Genomic DNA, 18,095 nt, shown 5'->3' with positions numbered 1-18,095 from the left:
TCTAATGCCGATTCCCCAAGCCACGCTCCAATTGCCAGCTTGCCCTTTCCTCAAGGATTTTGATCCCTCTTTTCGAGCGTCCTTTCGGTCAAATGGATAGGATAGGATGGTGGACTCCCTCGCTTCCCCCCGATCCTTGGAATTTTTTTTTTTTCATGTTCTTTCTCCTCCTATTTTGATATTCGAAATAAAGAAAATTTGTGCAGGAAGGTTTCCACGTTTGGTGATCCCACCACTGCTGGAAAAAAAAAAAAAAAAAAAAAAAAAAAGGAAACAAAAAGTTGTTGAACTTCTTTGCCGGCCAAATGAAGTCATTGATCAAATGAGAATATAAGATGAATGGTGCGGGTATTATAGTTTCTCCACCGCATCCTAAGAAAGAAAATAAAAGAGGCAGCAGACGTGGCCGGCCATAGAAAGATCCGAAAGCTGCGGGGACAGAAGAAACAATTTTATCATGAATCGAACAGCGGAATGTAGGAGAACGAGACGAGAAAGGAAATAAAGGGAAAACGAAACGCTAGATGCCATGACGCTGATGTGAAATTTTGTACCGTGATATCAACAAAAGCCTTTATAAAGGAGGTATGCAATCTTTTTTTCTTGACAACCGAGATGTCCCATCTGTGATGTATCCAGATAGATTAAAAGAGGAGATTTATTGGATAGTTGTGGCGAGGTAGCTCGATGTATCGTAGGGGTTAAGAGGTTTATATGGCAAGCCGTCAGGCGACCAACCAATTATTCCATCTTGGATGCACCCGCGTCCTTATAAGTACGTGACGTGGTTTGAGGTCTGCTGTTGCGGTGGTTGCGTTTGTTGGTAGCAGTTGGGGTAGTAGCGTTGTTGATGTTGATGTTGTTGCTGCTGCTGCTGATGCTGATGTTGCGGTGTCGGAGTGACTGGGCACCTGGGAGGCACGCCATGCGGGTTCGGAGCTCCGTACTGTCCGTCCGGAGTGATTGGTGGGGTCAGATAACCATCGGCGACACCGGGAACTGAGCCCAGACCCTTCTGAGGAGTGCTGTAAATGTTGGCTTTGGCAGCCATCGACTCGTTGGTGGTCGGGGTTACTGGGTTCTCGGGCATCGCAGCAGCCCTGTTAATGGCTGCTTGGTGGGCCAGGAAGTCCGCCAGCTTGTTGGACACCTGCAGGTAGTGTGTAGATGCGTACTTCCTGGACAAGGTGACAGAGGGCTGGTGCACGTGTTGCGAAAGCGTCACAAGGGTGGCGTTCTGGTCGTGGTCCCATTCACCATCATTGACCTCCTGCCTGCCAAGAATAGCCCTTGCCAGGGCTAGCGAAGCCCTCGCCATGGTCGATGGCTTGGTCGAGACGAAGTCACGGTAGTACAGCGAGATCTCGCTAATGTAGGCAGCCATATACTCCACCTCCTTGTCATCCCTCTCCTCCGCGACAATCAGTTGGGCGAAGAAGTCGACAGTCGGGTGACCAACGGTCCAGTCGAGAGTGTTCAGAACATGCATCTCCATCTGGGTGAACATGCCAGCGTCATAAAGTCCGCAGCACATGTTGTTCAGCTCGTTGATCTGGGGAACGCGGTCCTTCTTGTCACCATACTTGGCAGCGATTAGCAGAGCAGCACAGCCGACAAGCTGGTAGTGTTGCTTGTAGACAACCCTCTTGGAGCAGTACCGGTCCAAGAGGTTCACCGTGAGGAACAATGTCTCAGGCAACAGTTGGAAGGCGGCATGGGCCTCGACGAGAAAGTCGATGAGGTACGGACGCATGAACCATTGGATCTCTCTTTGCATGTCGATGAGGCTAGCATCGGGGAGTGTCTCGTCCTGTTTCATGCGTGTGTAAGTGACGAGGCTCCAAAAGGCGGATGAACATCCAAGGAGCACCCAGACCAGGGTTTCTGGCAACATACCTCCATGTGTCTCATATGTTGCATGATATCCTCCAGGTACTCTTCGCCGGCCAGCCGCGAAAGCTCATTCCCGATGACCTCCCTCTTGTTTCTTGCAAGAATCTTGGCAGCTTCCCTGGCACTCATCCGTGACATTGCTGTATCGTCCGACTCGACGAAAAAGGTGCCGTCGGCCCTGCTGTGGTGGTGATAAGCCATGATTGCGGTGGATGATTGCAGAGCAACTCGAATGAATTACTCAGGCTTGCAGAGATCGAAACTTGCGGGATGTCCCAGTATTGTCCAGTCGAATGAGTGTGATGACGCTAACGTCGGTAAAAGAATGCCGTTTTTGATAAACGTGGTAATTGTGGTATCGACTTTTGTGATGCCGTCGAGTGAGCTGTGATTAGGTGACCTCGGGTAAGGAAGGTCGATTATTAGAGTATTAAAGGAGCGTGTTGCATATGGTTGACGTAAAAGAGTGACAGTGGCTGGACGCCGAGACAGGTCGAAACAGAACGAGAATCCAGAATGAAAACCTGAAATAAAGACTAAGTGGGAGTGGCCGGGATCTGGGCCAGTTTATGAGAAGGGACCGAGATGGATAAATTCCTGTGAATGTCTTGACGTCAGTCTCAATTGCTTGCGCTGGAATCGCGATGCAGCAGAAAACCATTGTAGGGGCCACATATAGCGCTCATGTTATCAAAAACATTGCACGATCTTGTCGACGATATTCCCCAGGGTAAAGCTATTCCCGAAGAGGAACGCCCTATGGCAACAGGCGAATGGAGGCGAGATGGAAGGTCTTGATGACTAGGCTTGGAGTTGATAGAATTCGGGAGATCCCTTACCGCCACGGTGATCTCAAAGAGACGGGACGAGATGAACCAATTCCAGAGGGTGGGAGCTACGAGTTAACGTGTCCCACGGAGAAATGGTTTCGACTGATGAGCGAGATTGGGGATGGAGGTTGCCGGCATGGACCTAGAGAGCGAGACACACATTTTTTGTTAGTGGGCGATTTCTTCCTTTTTTATTTCTTTGCAAAAGAATGGTTTGGTTCCTGCTTGTGGCTGCATGGAATTTGACGGATGGATGCACAGGCAATTTGTTAAATGGAAGTAGGTTTCCAACGGCGGTCGGGTGTGGTTGGGCTAGACTAGTGCAGGAACGCATGGATGAACAAAGACAAAGAAAGACCGGCAGCTGCATGCACCATACCGTACCTCAATCGACGCTCAGAGTTGCAATAGCCTCACAATGACCTAAATCAATGCGAAACAGATGCGAATTGGTGGATTTTGCTTCTTCAAAGCCCCTCGTGGCTCCTCCGTGAAGCTCTTCAACCTTGCACTCAGCACCAGCTAAGCACAGGTAGAAAAGATTTGTCGAACGGACCCGCAAATCCTCTCCGCGACGGAGAAAGGGATAAGCAGCCGGTTGTCGTGGAATGAAGCTGAGGGTAGATGATCGGTAGATTCCTGGCTGTCGAAACGGAAGAATGCCAGTTCGGAATGCCGTCGACCGTCGTTTTGTTGAAGGGGGTTGGATGATTTGGTGTGGGTTTGGTTGGTGGGTTGCGAAGGGCGCCGGCAGTTGGCGTTTTTTTTTTTTTTTTTGGTACTTTATTTCTGCTTCCCTTTTTGGCAGCGGCAAACTCACAAAATTGAAACACAAAAAGCTGACATTAGATATCAAAAGAAGGTCCCCAATCGCAAGAGAAAGAGGAACGGTCCTTTGGTGGTAATATCTATATGTTCGGTGTCTCTTTTAGTTTCCGGTCTTGCACTTGCTACTGCCAAGCCAGCGAGCGAAAGTCTCCTCCTTATTCCCTCCCGTTCGTTCGGTTCTTCTCCAGGGGTGTCGAGTGCACTAGTAAAGCGACCGTCTTGAAAGTGCTGGCGGCGACTCGGAATGACTGGATACGGATTGAGGAGAAGGGGGGAAGAGGCGGAGGAGGAGGAGAGGACGACGACGGAGGGGGGGAAAAGGAAGAAGTGCAAACAGGAAAGGAAGATGTGGAAGTTATCAGGAGCAAGGAGTTGGAGGACAACTGGGATGAGCAAAAGGGACTGGATGAGATTGGCCCCGGTTTACCTGGTCTCTGCTAAGACAAGCCCCCCAGCTTGCCAGACAGGTGAGGAAGGACGGGTGGGTGCCATCAGTTTGGCCAAGCCGATGGCTAAGCTGGGATGGGCCTGGGATTGTGAAGTGCTGCAATGCTTCCGCTAGCTCCCTGCCCGTCACCTTGTCGTTACAAAAACTGTACGCTGGCGCGACTCGTGCTCCACCGGGGACAGTGCGCAGAAACAGGAGGCCCCGCAGTCAACCTTGTCCACCACTCCTATTACTCTGTCCTTTCCACCCGTCACGAGCTGATTTTCTGGGAGAAGCCAGCCAGTCCAGCCCGCCTGCACCCCCAGCACCACCCTAGGCTGGACGACTGGTGGGCAAGACGTGTGTGTGTGTGTGTGTGTGTGAGAGGGGGTCCCCGCTGGCATTACATTGGCTTTGATAGGTTCAATTGTCCCTTCCCCAGTAGTAAAAGATGGGCACAACGGAGTAAACCAACGCGTTTATTATTATAATATTTATTATTCTCCTATTATTTATTTTTCCTTTAAAATACATTTTTCCTCTATTTTTTTTTATTTTTTATTTTTATTTTTTATTTTTTTAATCCCTACGTTCCCTAGTAAGGCCACAACGCGGTCATAGATTAGCTTCGGCTGCTTGTTCCCAGAACAGGAAAGGAAACTCCTACTTCCACCCTTGACGTTCCCCATCCTATCACGCACAACGACTTTCCACCCCTTCCACTATGGCGAAATGAATGACAAGCACCGGACCTGGGCCGTCCTAGTACTGCATTCACATGGAAGCCCCGGCAGAGGATACAAACAGATGGTTTGCCCGGCTGGTAAACAAAAAGCAGTGATTGGCAGAAACAAAAACAAACAATTAACGATTCACACGCCCCTAGCCGCCGGTGTACGGGCCAAGCGGGTTGTCCCAACTGTGCGGCTTGATTAATTTTCGGGACCATAAAGAAAAACAGGTCTTGACGCCTCGGCACGCCTGTGGCAGCAATCGACAGAATTGCCTACGCATCGACCCGTGAGGCAGTAAGCTTTGCCAAAAGGCCCATTGTAACAAAGTTAGGAAACCGGCTTTAGGTAGTAGCAGTAGCCATTTGCTGGTGGGGCCTCGCGAGCGCGACCAGGCCAGGGGTGACAGCAGCAGCAGCAACGCAGGTATTACGCCGTAGACTGAGAAAAAATCAAGCACGCTGCGATAGTATGTAATACATGTTGCGCTACCTAGTTCAATGCTGCAGCACACCACAAACCAAAAGGAGAGAAGAAATGACCCAAATAACGGGACGCTAGCAATCGTCGTATGCATACCTGCAAGGAAGCCGTGATCCCATGCGAGAATGTATAGAGAATAGCACAGCAATTTGCGACGAGGCGGAAAACAAGACATCGTCATTTGAAGACGCTACACTTTGCATTTGAGGGCAAATCCCGGCCCACAGTACTGAAAACTCAGCTTCTACTGCTAGTTTAGAGATTTTCGGCAGGGATTACCGCATAGCTTTGTTACCAGTTTTGTCGCTCCCCTAATATACTGTCATCTAAGATGTACTGCAGTAGGTGCTTAGGTTTACAGGTTCCTAGGCAACTAGGTAACGGTACTACGTAGGCCAGAGATAGAGTGTAAAGTGGTAATTGCTACTGTAAAGTACGGCACCAGGTACAGGGCAGTAGTATTGCTACTTTGCTCTTCCACTGATAGAAATAGCTAGCTAGGTTAAATTGTCCTGGACGCCTGCCTTAACTGGGGTCAGCTTCGCCAATCGCGTCACTTCCCTACCAGTGAACCCTCACAGTAAGCAGGAGAACATTGACGACATTGGGATAGACGCGTGGAGAACAATTTACTGTGGGAATAGTAATGTTTACTAAGTTCCTGCTGCGTACCTGTTTGCATTGTCTCTATGCAATAGCCTTGGCATCACTGGCCGACATTAATCAAATAGATCTCAAGCCCCTTTATGGCGTTTGGAGAGTGGCTCGCAACCACCCGCAATGGCCCAGCGGGATTTAAGGATAAATTGCCGATTTGGCAATCTACGATTGGCTCCCGGCGCGCCCCTGGGGACGGGTTCAGCCTTTTGGGGTTACTTTTGTCCTGGTCGCGTTTTGGTGTGTCGTGCAATAACACGCCTTGAGCAATCCCATCCCATACAGTACGCACGAAAAAGATCAAATAGGAAAAAAAAAAAACCCCCTGGAAGTCAGCCGCTTTGCTGTTGTCGCGACAAGATCGCGAGGTGGTCCAAAGCCCGCAAATTTGGGTTTCGCATTAAATTCCATGGTTCCCGACCGCCTTTTAAGGGGTCTTCCGTGCCGTACATTGGCTGATTGTCCATTGCTTTTTCTCTCCCATTTTTTGCGCAGTCACTTGGACGCAACATACCTAGTAACAACCACGATCCTGCATACTGGCCTCTATGCGGTCTGTAAAATTCGGGCCCTTTTTTATCCCTTGGATATTATTGCTTTCGCGACATTTCATGCAGTGAGTCTGTTTATTGTTGTCAAGATATTATCAAAATGACGTTTGCGACAAGGGCAACGAATAACTACCAGGAGAATCCTTTCTTCACACGGTCACCAAAATTGACAAACGAATAGAAATGCTAAAGCACGCTATGCTAGGGTGGTATGTAATATGTTCATGTATGCCACGCTGGCAGACGTGTAGTCGCATCGGGGCCTCAGATCTCACGCGTTCCATGGCGCTTCTTTGATCTGCAGCCTCCAAGATAGCCTTGCCAGGGGGGTGTGCTATTGCGAGAGGTGCATACACGCCATCCCTCCCCCGTGAGCGTTTTTCGAAAAGATGAAAAAAACGAGATGGTTTGCTAATCTATGTATTCTCTTTAACTCCTGTGCTAGGATCCAACGAAGACAAGGTAGAAACCTGACTTACATCACTACGGTACGGTATGTGTGTAGATCAGACCCAGACCTGCAAACTACTCCGTAGTAGCAAGGGGCGCATTTGCTGTGCCACAGTGAAAGCTCTCAAGGGCAAGGATGTGTGTTGCGCGCTTTACACTGCGAGCCGACGACTCCGCTCCATGAATGTCCATCTCGCATATATTTTTATTCCGCAATGCAGAACAAAAGTATTATTTATTACTCGAAAATCACAATTCATGCTTAATTCATGTGCCCAGATTAGCTGTCGCCGTCTGAACAATGCATACGATAGGTCCATAATCATTTGTATTTCTCGACTTTAATCGTGCGCCCAGCTCAAGCGAAGTAGCCAATGAATGGGACCGAAATGGAAAAGGGAGCCGAGCCAATGCCACCCCAAAGCAAGGCACCAACCTGGGGCTTTCACACTTTGAGTAGCACTCCGTGTCGTATTAAGTCCCAAAGTTGAACATTGTCAGCAAGCAGAGCGGAACAAGGCTGGCTGGTTGGCTGTAATGCGTGATGTGACCGGCGAGAAACAAGCTCCGAGCGGCCACCCGCTTCCATTTATTAGTCTAGCTGCGAATCCTTTCGATTTTCGAGGGGTAAGGCGAGAAGGATAAAAAAAAAAAAAAAAAAAAAAAAAAAAAAAGGCAATCATGGAGTGTTTTTAGGCCCGGTGCGGCCACTGGGGCCGACGCAACGGGTGGCTGATGACGCGAACATGCAAGCCTTCCAGTCTTGGTGCCTATTTTCGTGCTCCATGGGCCACGGCAGGCTGACCCGGGGAGACATGGGTCAGAGAAATGGCTGGCTGGTAAATGAGAACAAGCAGAATTGGCAACGCCTAGAAAAGGCTCCAATGGTATCCCCGATTCTGCAATGGATTTTATGCTGCGTGTCATCACTTATCTATCAGCCTGCCTGCGATCATGATAGCTGGAACCGGCCCAGCTGATTTTCAGGAGTTGGAAAGAGGGGGCTCTAGCCATTGAAAGGTAGAGTTGACGCCAAGGCCCAGGTTCAGAAACCAGGAGACTGAACAGGGCCTACCACACAACAAGCGTGGGTCCCCGCTTCTCGAATCGAGATTGGCGTGACACCAACGACCGAAGGGGAAGGGGGAAGCCACCTACCTACCTTATTCAGATAAGGTACAAACAAGTTCAAGTAAGTTTACAGTATTGTAATGTTAGCTAGGGCGTTTAGGAGAGGTACATTGAATGATGTGTCCATTACAGTTCAAACAAACACGCCGGCCGCTGTTTGAGGTTCCAGAACAAACACAGGATCCAAGCCTAAACAACCAGCAAAAGCATGGAAGCGATCGTGCATTGCCCTGGCAGGTATACAGACCGCAACATCGCTACTACATGGTGTAAGCGATCCAGTAACTTCACTCTTGACTGAGCCGCCCCCGCAGCTGCAGCGAGCGGCCTTGCATGGACAACCATGAAATGCCGTAACATCCAGAGGGCCCAGGGAATGCATCCTCATTCAGCGCGATCTGGTCGGAGCACACGCGATGCGAGGAAAAACCTGAAGGCCCAGATTTGAAGACCCGACCGGCCGGATATTTTTGGGCACAACCAACAACGTGCTTTTGTCGTGTAGCAGGGATAGGGATTTCTTTGTAAGAGAGAAACAATCCCAGCCGATGACCTAGAGCTAGTTTAAACTAAAAACGAACTAGGCAGCGAACAAAGCCAAGGAAACTTATTTGCGGTGCGACAATGTTGTCCGACCATGTCAGTATAGTTCCTGTTCAGAAGAAACCGAACCAAGTCCAAGTGGAGTTGTCTCTATTATCCGCCGTAGTTGGACTCTGGACATCGGCATCTGAATACCGTCAATCAATCAATCAGTCAATCGATCAGTTCACGTGCCTCTCAAGTGAAACTTCACAACTTTGCGGAAAGCCCGGGCCTAATTATCGTCCCGCCAAGACAACGGGACGGCCGTGTTTGGTCAAGCGGCGCCGGCCGTTTCGTCATCAAGATATGTTTGAAGAGCAAAGCCTTGGGTCTAAGGCATCAAAGCGCACCAAGCTATGGACCACCAATTGAGGTCTATTTTTGAAGATTCAGACGATTCTTGGACCCTGCGTTAGCTCCATTAAAGCCATTTATCTGTTGGTAACCTGGGCCTCATTCATCCCTTGGCATTGCAATCGAGAGATAGCTGTCGAATTGTTGGCTAAAACCAAGGCGAACGACCCAGCATATGAAATAGAACTTAGCTAGACGGTTCAGCTCTCTTGCTTTCCCTGCAGTAGCTTTGGCACAAGGGCACGTACACCTGGTTCCTGATACATTTGACGGTGTCTAAAGCCGCCGCCGCCGCCGCCTATTTCACCCCGCCACACTAATTGGTTGGAGTTTTGCCTGCGTCAGTTCCCAAAAGTCAACTTATTACGTAGCTCCTAAAGCACGACACCTCCACATGACGACCCATAGGCGCGGGAAGGAATACATGCACGTATGGAATAGAGGGGAGTGAGGGCAGAGCAAAAAGAGGCCTCGTCAAAAATGGGTTTCGCCCCCATCGACCCGCCGTTTCGTTTCGTGACATCGCGTCTTTGAATTTTTCCGCACTCTTCAGTTCGCGCATCGCGCGCGCTCTGGAGCGCACAGTGAGGAGCCTGGAGGTTTTTAGCTCGGACACCCTTACTCGACGGACTTTGCAGAGGAAAAACAAAAAAAGAAAACTTGCAAAATGACGAGGAAGTTGCCTGGACATAGTAGTAAGCAACCAAGAAACTGACATGACATGTATGACTATTGTCTGACTTGGGTGACTGGACTACGGAAACGCGTAACGAGAAAGAAGAAATAAAATCAATTAAACACGAAATGCATTTGCGGGGCAAGGGGTAAACGCAAGAAACCAAGGCAGGCTGAAGTTTCGTTGCAGCGATCTTTTGCTTTAAACAGCCTTTTCTTTTGCTCCATATCACCACGGTGTCTCTATATAATACATGCCAGAGTTGGACCGGGTCAGGTTGCTCTGCATCTGCGACCTTACCGTGGTGGTATAGTGAGAACTAGAGAAATTTCTTTGATTTCCTCCGGCTCGGCAATTACACTTTTCTCTCTGCTCATCCATTCGGAACCCCTTGTCTGTTGCCCGCTGGCTGGGTAGCAAGGTAGATCCAATTTGGCACATTGAAAGGTCCACCCCGAGCACGGCGCGTCTATGTTTCCAGGGGTGATATTGAGCTCGGGGAGGTTTTTTTTTCCGCCTAATAATTTAATACAATAAAAAAAGAACAGCGAAGAAGCGCGCCCAGCCGTGCAAAGTATAACTGTAGCAACTTTTCAACAGTGTCCACTCTGCCACGAACTGACGGATGATGGAGCCGGGATATACTTGACAGACTATTATTCAGAAGACTTTACAATACTACAGTAGAGTAGCGGTCATCAAACCCCCCGGTTCGACTCCGTAGCCATAAAAAGTCACAGCTGGCTAAACAGGGGCAGTGCCTGGTCTAGCTCCGCCGCCGTCGTCGTCACCGACGAGCAAAAAAAAAAAAAAAAAAAAGGTAGGCTGGGAAACGGGGGAGCTTTGTACAGCCCCATGGAAAGACAATGTCCTCGATAGAACCCAGAACCACAGTTTAACAAGTGAGGATGACGCTTGGCTCACTTTGGGGACAGTCTGTAAGTATTGTCACATGAGATGATTTTTCTCCCCTTCTCACCTGGACAGTAAAAATTAGACCGGTAACATTGGTATCCAAAGAAATTTATGTTCTGGGTCTCTCTTGCCTGGTAATGATTATCAGCAGCTTTTTGAAACTTGCTCCATGTGATTTCTGTCTGTCTACCTTGCTCAGAAAAGAGAGTGTCCTGTTTATGCAGTGGGTTTGGATTGCAATCGGTGATGGGTTGACATTGAAAGTGGTGCGTGCCCAATGTGCTCAGGCACTTTACGCGTGAGTGGTGCGAGTTTAATTGAAGTCGCGCTTCAGACCCCTGGCTTACGCGTTGCTGGGACGGACCTGAGTTAAAACTCTGTTGCAAAGTGCCTAGTCTAGTAACACTAGTAAGGGGCAAAGCAAGGGTCTTGATGTACTCCGTACGTTACTTGTAAAAATAATGACTGACATGACCGGATCTTTCGCAACCTTTCCTTTGTGGCGCGAAAGATCGCGCATCACGTTCACCCAGTTAGGGAATAAAATACGAATAACTCGGTAAGAAAAAAAGAAAAAAAAAAAAAAGACCACCCCAATTTACGCCATGCATGTACCATTCTGCTCAGGAGCTGATCAGTCTCAAGTTGATACGCACACCCCAATCGGCCAATGATGCCCGAAAATGCTCAAAGACTTGGCAATATGATGCACGCCGTCGCTTATCCGGCTGGCCGACTTGCGAACCTCGAACATCAAGTCAGTCAGTTGCATCTTGTCTGTCAGGGAAAGCCCGTCATCAGTGAACTACCGGTGTATGGCCGCGGTGCAGTAGTGTGTGATGAACTTTGATGGAGCATCGTGGTCCGAGATTTATCGGTCTAAGGTATTGTGGTGTCACTTTTTTTTTTTTTTTTTTTTTTTTTTTTTTTCATACAGTCCTCCTACGATATGGGGTCGATCCACAGAGCTTGTGTCCGAAGAAGAAAAACGCTGCATGCAAGCACCACGAAAATTTTCACGTACTGTCTGAAATTTTTCATACCTCCTCCCTTGGATCCAGAGTTGGGTCTTCATTCAGACATTGATGCTGGGCAAAACTCCACTCATTGCGTTTTTTTGTCACCTAGTTATTGAGCTGTATATGTCGTGTGACACGTAGCGGTAGATTTTTTTTTACTTCTTTCCACAACCCAAGTGATCCTCACTTAGACCGACGGCGGTGAAGGTAAAAAAAAAATGACTCTGCCCCCTGGAACCCCGTCGTGAAAGAAGAAAATCGAAAAGAAAAAAAAAAGAGGCATTTTTAGCACTTGAACTGATAAACACTGTACGTTGGGCAATGGAGCTACGGGGCTTTTGTTGCAACGGCGGAAAAGCCCATGTTTGCAATGAGCTATGGAAGCGCCGAGAAGGGCTTGTCGGCCGGGCGACCAGCACCGGATCCCTCTGACACTCGGCTTTCGGGAGGCGGTTCGACTCAGGGTAGATGCCGCATCTACAGCAACGAGATTCAAACATGAAAATCTCTTTTTCCAACTGCGGGACTAGGAAGCATTCCCTGGTCGGGTACGAGGACGGCGCGTAAACTTTTTCGGGACCTTTCCCATTGCTGCTACCAAGAGTCTTCAATGATCGGCAATTGATGTTTGCTACGCCAGCTTGTCCAAGTTACGTCAACGACTTCTATGCAGCCAAGAATATCGAAGCTTGGTATCTCACATGAGACCATTGAATGTGCCGTCTAATTAAGTGATCATGATGTAGATATTTCTGATTGATGGTGAGCGGGCTCTTTTACAGTCGCATTCCGGGATTGAGACTCCGGCATGTCCAGCCACTTTTTTTAGTCCGCGGAGGTAATACAACGTTTCTTCTTTTTCAAGTAGCCAAATTCCTGCCCTCGTCGTCCTCGTCGTCCTGGTGATGAAATATTGACGTTATGTCAATACAGATATTCCCGAGAGGAGTACAGGGTAAGGTGAGTTACAGCTTTGGAATGCAGGGTAGGCCTGAAGTGGGGATATGTGCGGTTGAATTGTGGAGTTGATCAAAGTGTGGGGATCGGCTCTGTGCGGGGCCGTCATGCTTTATCGATAACGACTGCAGAAAAAAAAAATTGGAAGACCGCATTGAAGCTGCCGCCGTTCGGGGCCTGGAGTTGACGTCGACGCCGATGCCGATGCCGACAAGTTAGTTGCTGCTCTGGTTAGCCACAATTCCTAGGATTCTGTCGCCATCCGCTGGCCTGCTTTCAAATCCCTTTCCTTGCCTCTACCGGCACTATGGATATCCACCGTTGTCGCTTCGTGCCGTACCCGACGTCCGCAATAAACACCCTCGCCTTCAACAGACCTTACATCGGCCCCGGCGAGAAGTCCCAAAAGTCTATACCAGTCCGTCTGGCAGTGGGTCGCGAGAATGGCGACATCGAGATATGGAATCCGCTAGATGGCGTCTGGCACCAAGAGACCATCATCCACGGCGGTGTCGGTCGCAAGACGGACGCCCTGGTCTGGTCCACCGAGCCTGATGTTCCTCTCGCCGAGGGCGGAGTCGCGTTCGGCAAGTCGAGACTCTTCAGCATCGGCGGTGGCGCCACAGTCACCGAGTGGGATCTCGCCAAGGCGCGCCCGAAAGCGCACGCGAGTGGCCAGCACGGAGACATATGGTGTCTGGGCCTGCAGCCTGCGCCCGAGGGGCAGAGCTCTTCCCGGTTGGTGGCGGGTACTGGCGACGGCTGCTTGGTGCTATACTCGATCGAAGACGACGAGCTGCGTCTGCAGAGAGTTCTGGTCAAGAATCCTCTCAAAAAGGTGCACTTTGTTAGCATCGCCTTCCAGTCTCGCCATGTCGTGGTGGTCGGCTGCTCCGATGGTAGCATTCGCATCTTCAATACTCGGAACGGATCCGAAATTCGCAAGATGACGCTTGGTCGGGACCTCATCGGCGGCGCCAAGGACGTCATCGTTTGGTGCGTCAAGGTTCTGGCCAATGGGGATATCGTCTCTGGAGATTCAACTGGTCAGGTGTGCATCTGGGACGGCAAGACATATACTCAGGCTCAGCGCATTCAGAGCCATAGCCAAGATGTGCTTAGCCTTGCTGTTAGTGCGGATGGCTCGGCAATCTTCAGCGGAGGTATGGACAGGAAAACCATCCTCTACAAGCGACTCGGAGGACACAACTCGACTCGTTGGTCGAAAGTCTTTCACCGAAGGTACCATTCTCACGACGTCAAGGCTCTCGCTGCATTTGAAGGGCGGGGAATGAGTGTAGTAGTGTCTGGAGGTAAGCTACAGTCTGCGATCAACACTCGCATTATCTACATCAGCATTGCTACCAGCCCTAGCTAACAGCCAGATCAGGATCTGATGCGAGCCCAATCGTCATTCCTCTCAGAGAAGCAGGTCTGGAGAATCACAGACAACTATCACATCTACCACAGTCCACTCCACTCGTCAGTGCTCCAAAGGCAAGACTTGCTCTCAGCTGGTGGGGTCGGGAGGTACACGTTTGGAAGGTCCCAGAACGATCTTTCGAGCCGACTGGGGACGTTGATAGCGATGGAGTTAAAACCCCGAGAACCCTGAAAAGGATGCTCATTAAGGGCTCTGCGGACATAGTGTCGGCCGCCATCAGCGAAGACGGTGCTCTTTTGGCCGTATCGACGGTTGCCGAAATCAAATTGTTCCGGCTGTCAGTCGAGAAGCAGGGCTCCAATGAAGACAAGGAGGAGCTCACGGTCACCAGAGTGGCCTTGCCCGAGACCATTGCCAATCTGGGTGCCTCTCTAGTTCAAGTCTCCCCTGACGGCAAGTGGATATGCCTAGTTCGGGAAGGTAGCGAGGTTTCTCTGCTTAGGGTCGACATTGACGGTTCCGGGAGCCAACTACAGCTGGCTGCTACCTCAAAACCCCAAAAACTAAGAAGATTCAAGCGAGAGGCGATCAGTCACAGTTTGCATTTCGGCCTGGGCGGCTACCCAAGGCAAATTACACACGCAGCATTTGCCCCTGACAGCAAGTTGCTTGCTACGGCAGACCTATCGGGCTTCATCGACACCTGGATTTTCAATGGTGACGGTACCAAGACGGAGAAAAAGCAAGATGACGTGTCTTCCTCATCCGACGACTCCGATGATGACGAGACCACTGCAGCCAGTGTGGGGGCATGGACTCGTAACCCCAAGGGCGCCCTTATCCCGAAACTTCCCAGCGCGGTGACAGTTCTTTCATTCTCGAATACGCTGCCAAGCAGTTCGGACAGCGACTACGAGTTGCTGGCAGTGACGACCGCATCATGGGTCTTCGTTTTCCATCCCACCATGGGGACGCTGACGCCATGGGCACGCCGTCACCCCTATGGAAAACTGCCCGAAGCTTTCAGGGCCAGCAGGGACCTTATTAAGGGTGCCCTGTGGCAAGGATCACGGATATGGCTCTACGGCGCGTCGTCGCTCTTCATGTTGGACACATCGCATGATCTCTCAAAGCCGCAGGCGAGCGGGTCTCAGGACCTCAAGCCGGGCACCAAGAGGAAGCGAGATGCCCACTTCAGCGGCGCCGGTAACAGAATGGGCGTCGGTGCTCTGGATTCAGTAAAGATCCAGAAAACAACTGGAGCCACCGGTGAATGGATTGACCTGGAGCTGGAAGACACCTCCAATGGCAGACGGCAGCCGGATGACGATGATGACGAGTCTGATGGTGGCGAGCTGCAAAGCCTGCGGGCGGCAGAAGAGGACGATGACGACGAGGCCGGGAAGGCCAAGGCCGCCAGTGCGGGGTGGTGGCATACCTACAAATACCGGCCAATACTCGGTGCCGTGCCGTTGAAGTCCTTTGGCCACCAGGAGCAGGGACAGCTCGAGGTAGTGCTGGTAGAGCGACCTCTTTGGGAAAGCCTGCCGGCGAGATATGCGGATGACGAGAGAGGCAACAGGGCTGCACGAGATTACCCGTAAATAAAAATCGGCATGGTCATGTTTTGGTGGTCTGAGGCTACTAGGAACAGACTCCTTTCCTCATGTTTTCGACTCTGGGCTATTCTCAGGCATGTTCATATCTCGGGGCCTAATGCTTATAAACCTTGTTTCGTATTCCTCACCTATCCTTTGCGTTTCTTACAAACAATAAACGAACATACATCTTCTGCTATTCTGGGTACGTGGCCCGCACGACGGGTTAGTGCCTTATGGTCACGAATGCTTGTGTTGGTGTCAGTCAGTTCATGTCAGAATGCGACTTGGTAAGATTGCCTGCCTCGAAGAGCTGTCCTTTGTCGCATTCAAAGCCCCAAGTTTCCCACACCGATCTCGATACGGTGCACCCATAATCCAGTTCTAGTCTCAAAGCTACTATCCTCGTGATCAAAGTCCACTGCAGATGCTTTGACCGGAAGCAACTGTTTCCATATGTCTTACGCATCCCCATGTTAAGAAGAAGCAAAGAGAACAAATTAACAAAAAAANNAAAAAAAAAAAAAGTGGGCTAATTAAAAGAAGAAAACAACAGCCTGTCTGTACGCCATCCGAGTCATGGGAGCAGTAGCGGCTTATCTATATCAGATCAAACTTTGCGGCCGGACCTGAGGCCAAAGGAAATCCAAGTCTTAGGGACGCGCGTACAGCCGCGCCCGGGTCCAAGCTACATTTTCTTTTAGCCATCCAATGTGTATTGCATCCTTCTCCCTTTTGTCTCTTTCTGCTGCTAACAAGTACGTAACGACGCCCACTTGCACACTGTTAAAGGTTTAGTGGCATGCGATGTGCGATTATACTTTGCACTTGGGAAAGGTTCATGAACGCCTGCCCGACATTATCCACAAGATTAACTGTGAATAACGGGACATAGAAAAAAGAAAAGTGGAGGGGGCTAACGCAAATTTCCAAAGTAAATGCAAGCTCTGCCAAAATAAGAAAAGTAGTATCACGTAGTACGTAGTCGGATGGAGACGAACGAGAGAGGGAAAAAGTCTTTCCGCGTCGGGTCTTCCGAAAACCTGGGCAAGCCGAGTATATCTTCAGTTGATAAATACCGGGCGATGGTTGGTACTGCAGATCGTTCTGTCTTGTACACCGAAATTGTGCCGGAGGGAATGCTGCAAGTTGGACTCCCACATCCCGGCCGCCTCGAGGTTGGAAGTGGAAGAGAAAATAAAACGGTTGTCGGTCTGCCGAACGGAACGAGCCGTGTAGGGGAAGGATCGCTGTTGGGGGACAAGTGAAATTCCCTAAATGTTCACTGAACCCGCAACGACCAACCCTGGATGCCTGTCCCGTCGCAAGCAATGCTACACACGGGGCTTAGGCTTCGGGTTTTGTATTTTGGCGTTTTTGATAAAGAGTCGAGTGTAAACAAGAAACAAGAAATCCAAAGTCACAGAATAGCTTCGTTTCTGTCAGAAGCATCGTGTACAGAAGGGGGTCCACAACAAACAGGTAGGTCAACGACTCGGTATTCTTTTTGACTCTACTATGTAGATGTTCATTCGTACTAGATGGAGTATTAACTTTCCAAGTTTATGGAGCTAAAGAGAGCGGGGAGATGCATATTACGTATATCGGTAGGTAGTGAACATAATAGGTTGGAGCTGTGAGTGATCGATATATAATGGTTGGCATCGATAACCAAAGAGAGGTATGCGTACGTAAGTGCAGCCTGTGTGCAAATCCATCATTTGGAGGATATCAAATCATGCCGCTTGTTGGAAAGTCGAGGCACGACTCAAAGTCAAATCGACACCTTCAAGACTCGTGGACAAGAGTGGACGAACGACTAATTTAACAGAAGAAGTGGTGGCAAATAATAGCAACAGTATGTACAGTAATTATAATACGGTAGAAGTTGGTGTTAAGCCTAGCTTTTTTTTTTCTTTTTCTTTCTTTTTTTTTTTTTTTTTTTTTTTTTTTGCATTCCTTGGTCCTGGCCCCAGGGCGGACGCGCAATCACCCCACGGACTAAGGTTTTGGAGCAGGGGGTTTAATTGAGGGCGCTAAACCCGATCTGGCGATCACAACGACTGGCAGCCAAGAAGGCACTCGCCTTCCACGCAATGCCTGGTTGATCATTGGATGATCGGACCGGTAACTAGCAACGAATTATACAGTAACGATGATAAGTAACAAAATGAAAACAGATGTTATGCTGCCTTTGAATTTTGAAGAGACCAAAATGCGGGGAACTGAATGGGATAACGGCTGAAAGATCAACGTCTAGAGCAGTCCGTCTGCAAAAGACAAAGCAATTCCATCAGTCAACGACCTGATGCCAGGTGTTGTCAGGCGAACTCATAGGCAGACAGACGCATGGGCAGACGGGTGGATAGTTAGGGCGATGCCAAGACATAGGGTTTTATCTGTGCCTGGCCTGGACTCCTCCTGTGCGGATGAGGCTGATAAGATATGAATCGCTAGCGGTAACATTGAGGCTTGCTGGGCGCTGTAACGTATCCGAATAGCTCTGTCGACGGTGCAAGCAACCAATACGACACAAAAGTGCTGCCTCCTCCCTCCAAGGCCACAATAAATTTATGGGGTTTGACGTATGAGAAAAACCAGAACCAATGGAAAGTGGTGGCCCATC

General features: G+C 49.7%; 5 protein-coding genes across 5 annotated transcripts; 4 read left to right on the top strand and 1 right to left on the bottom strand.

Annotated features, from left to right (window-relative positions):
• Window positions 1-769: 769 nt before the first annotated feature.
• Window positions 770-2,094, bottom strand: PpBr36_05737 (uncharacterized protein; the record flags this gene model as incomplete). The annotated part of the gene is made up of 2 exons (XM_029892889.1): window positions 770-1,810; window positions 1,897-2,094. 2 exons carry the CDS (start codon window positions 2,092-2,094, stop codon window positions 770-772), a joined length of 1,239 nt encoding a protein of 412 aa, XP_029745460.1.
• A 1,541-nt stretch (window positions 2,095-3,635) lies between these two features.
• On the top strand, window positions 3,636-3,992 carry PpBr36_05736 (uncharacterized protein; the record flags this gene model as incomplete). The annotated part of the gene is made up of 1 exon (XM_029892888.1): window positions 3,636-3,992. One exon carries the CDS (start codon window positions 3,636-3,638, stop codon window positions 3,990-3,992), a length of 357 nt encoding a protein of 118 aa, XP_029745667.1.
• A 1,946-nt stretch (window positions 3,993-5,938) lies between these two features.
• On the top strand, window positions 5,939-7,830 carry PpBr36_05734 (uncharacterized protein; the record flags this gene model as incomplete). Its single annotated transcript, XM_029892887.1, has 3 exons — window positions 5,939-6,089; window positions 7,311-7,477; window positions 7,708-7,830. The coding sequence occupies 3 exons, from the start codon at window positions 5,939-5,941 to the stop codon at window positions 7,828-7,830; spliced, it is 441 nt and encodes a 146-aa protein (XP_029745463.1).
• Window positions 7,831-11,184: 3,354 nt separating this feature from the next.
• PpBr36_05733 (uncharacterized protein) lies at window positions 11,185-11,646 on the top strand (the record flags this gene model as incomplete). Its single annotated transcript, XM_029892886.1, has 2 exons — window positions 11,185-11,345; window positions 11,449-11,646. 2 exons carry the CDS (start codon window positions 11,185-11,187, stop codon window positions 11,540-11,542), a joined length of 255 nt encoding a protein of 84 aa, XP_029745465.1. The 3' UTR covers window positions 11,543-11,646.
• Window positions 11,647-12,722: 1,076 nt separating this feature from the next.
• On the top strand, window positions 12,723-15,475 carry PpBr36_05732 (uncharacterized protein; the record flags this gene model as incomplete). The annotated part of the gene is made up of 2 exons (XM_029892885.1): window positions 12,723-13,800; window positions 13,878-15,475. Coding segments are annotated over 2 exons (2,676 nt in total), but the record flags the coding sequence as incomplete, so codon positions are not given.
• Between the last annotated feature and the right edge of the window lie 2,620 nt (window positions 15,476-18,095).

This window comes from Pyricularia pennisetigena (genome assembly GCF_004337985.1).
Source record: "Pyricularia pennisetigena strain Br36 chromosome 4 map unlocalized Pyricularia_pennisetigena_Br36_Scf_6, whole genome shotgun sequence".
Lineage (NCBI taxonomy): Eukaryota > Fungi > Ascomycota > Sordariomycetes > Magnaporthales > Pyriculariaceae > Pyricularia > Pyricularia pennisetigena.
The sequence above is the reverse complement of the archived record's forward strand: the minus strand, read 5'-3'. Positions and strand labels throughout refer to the sequence as shown.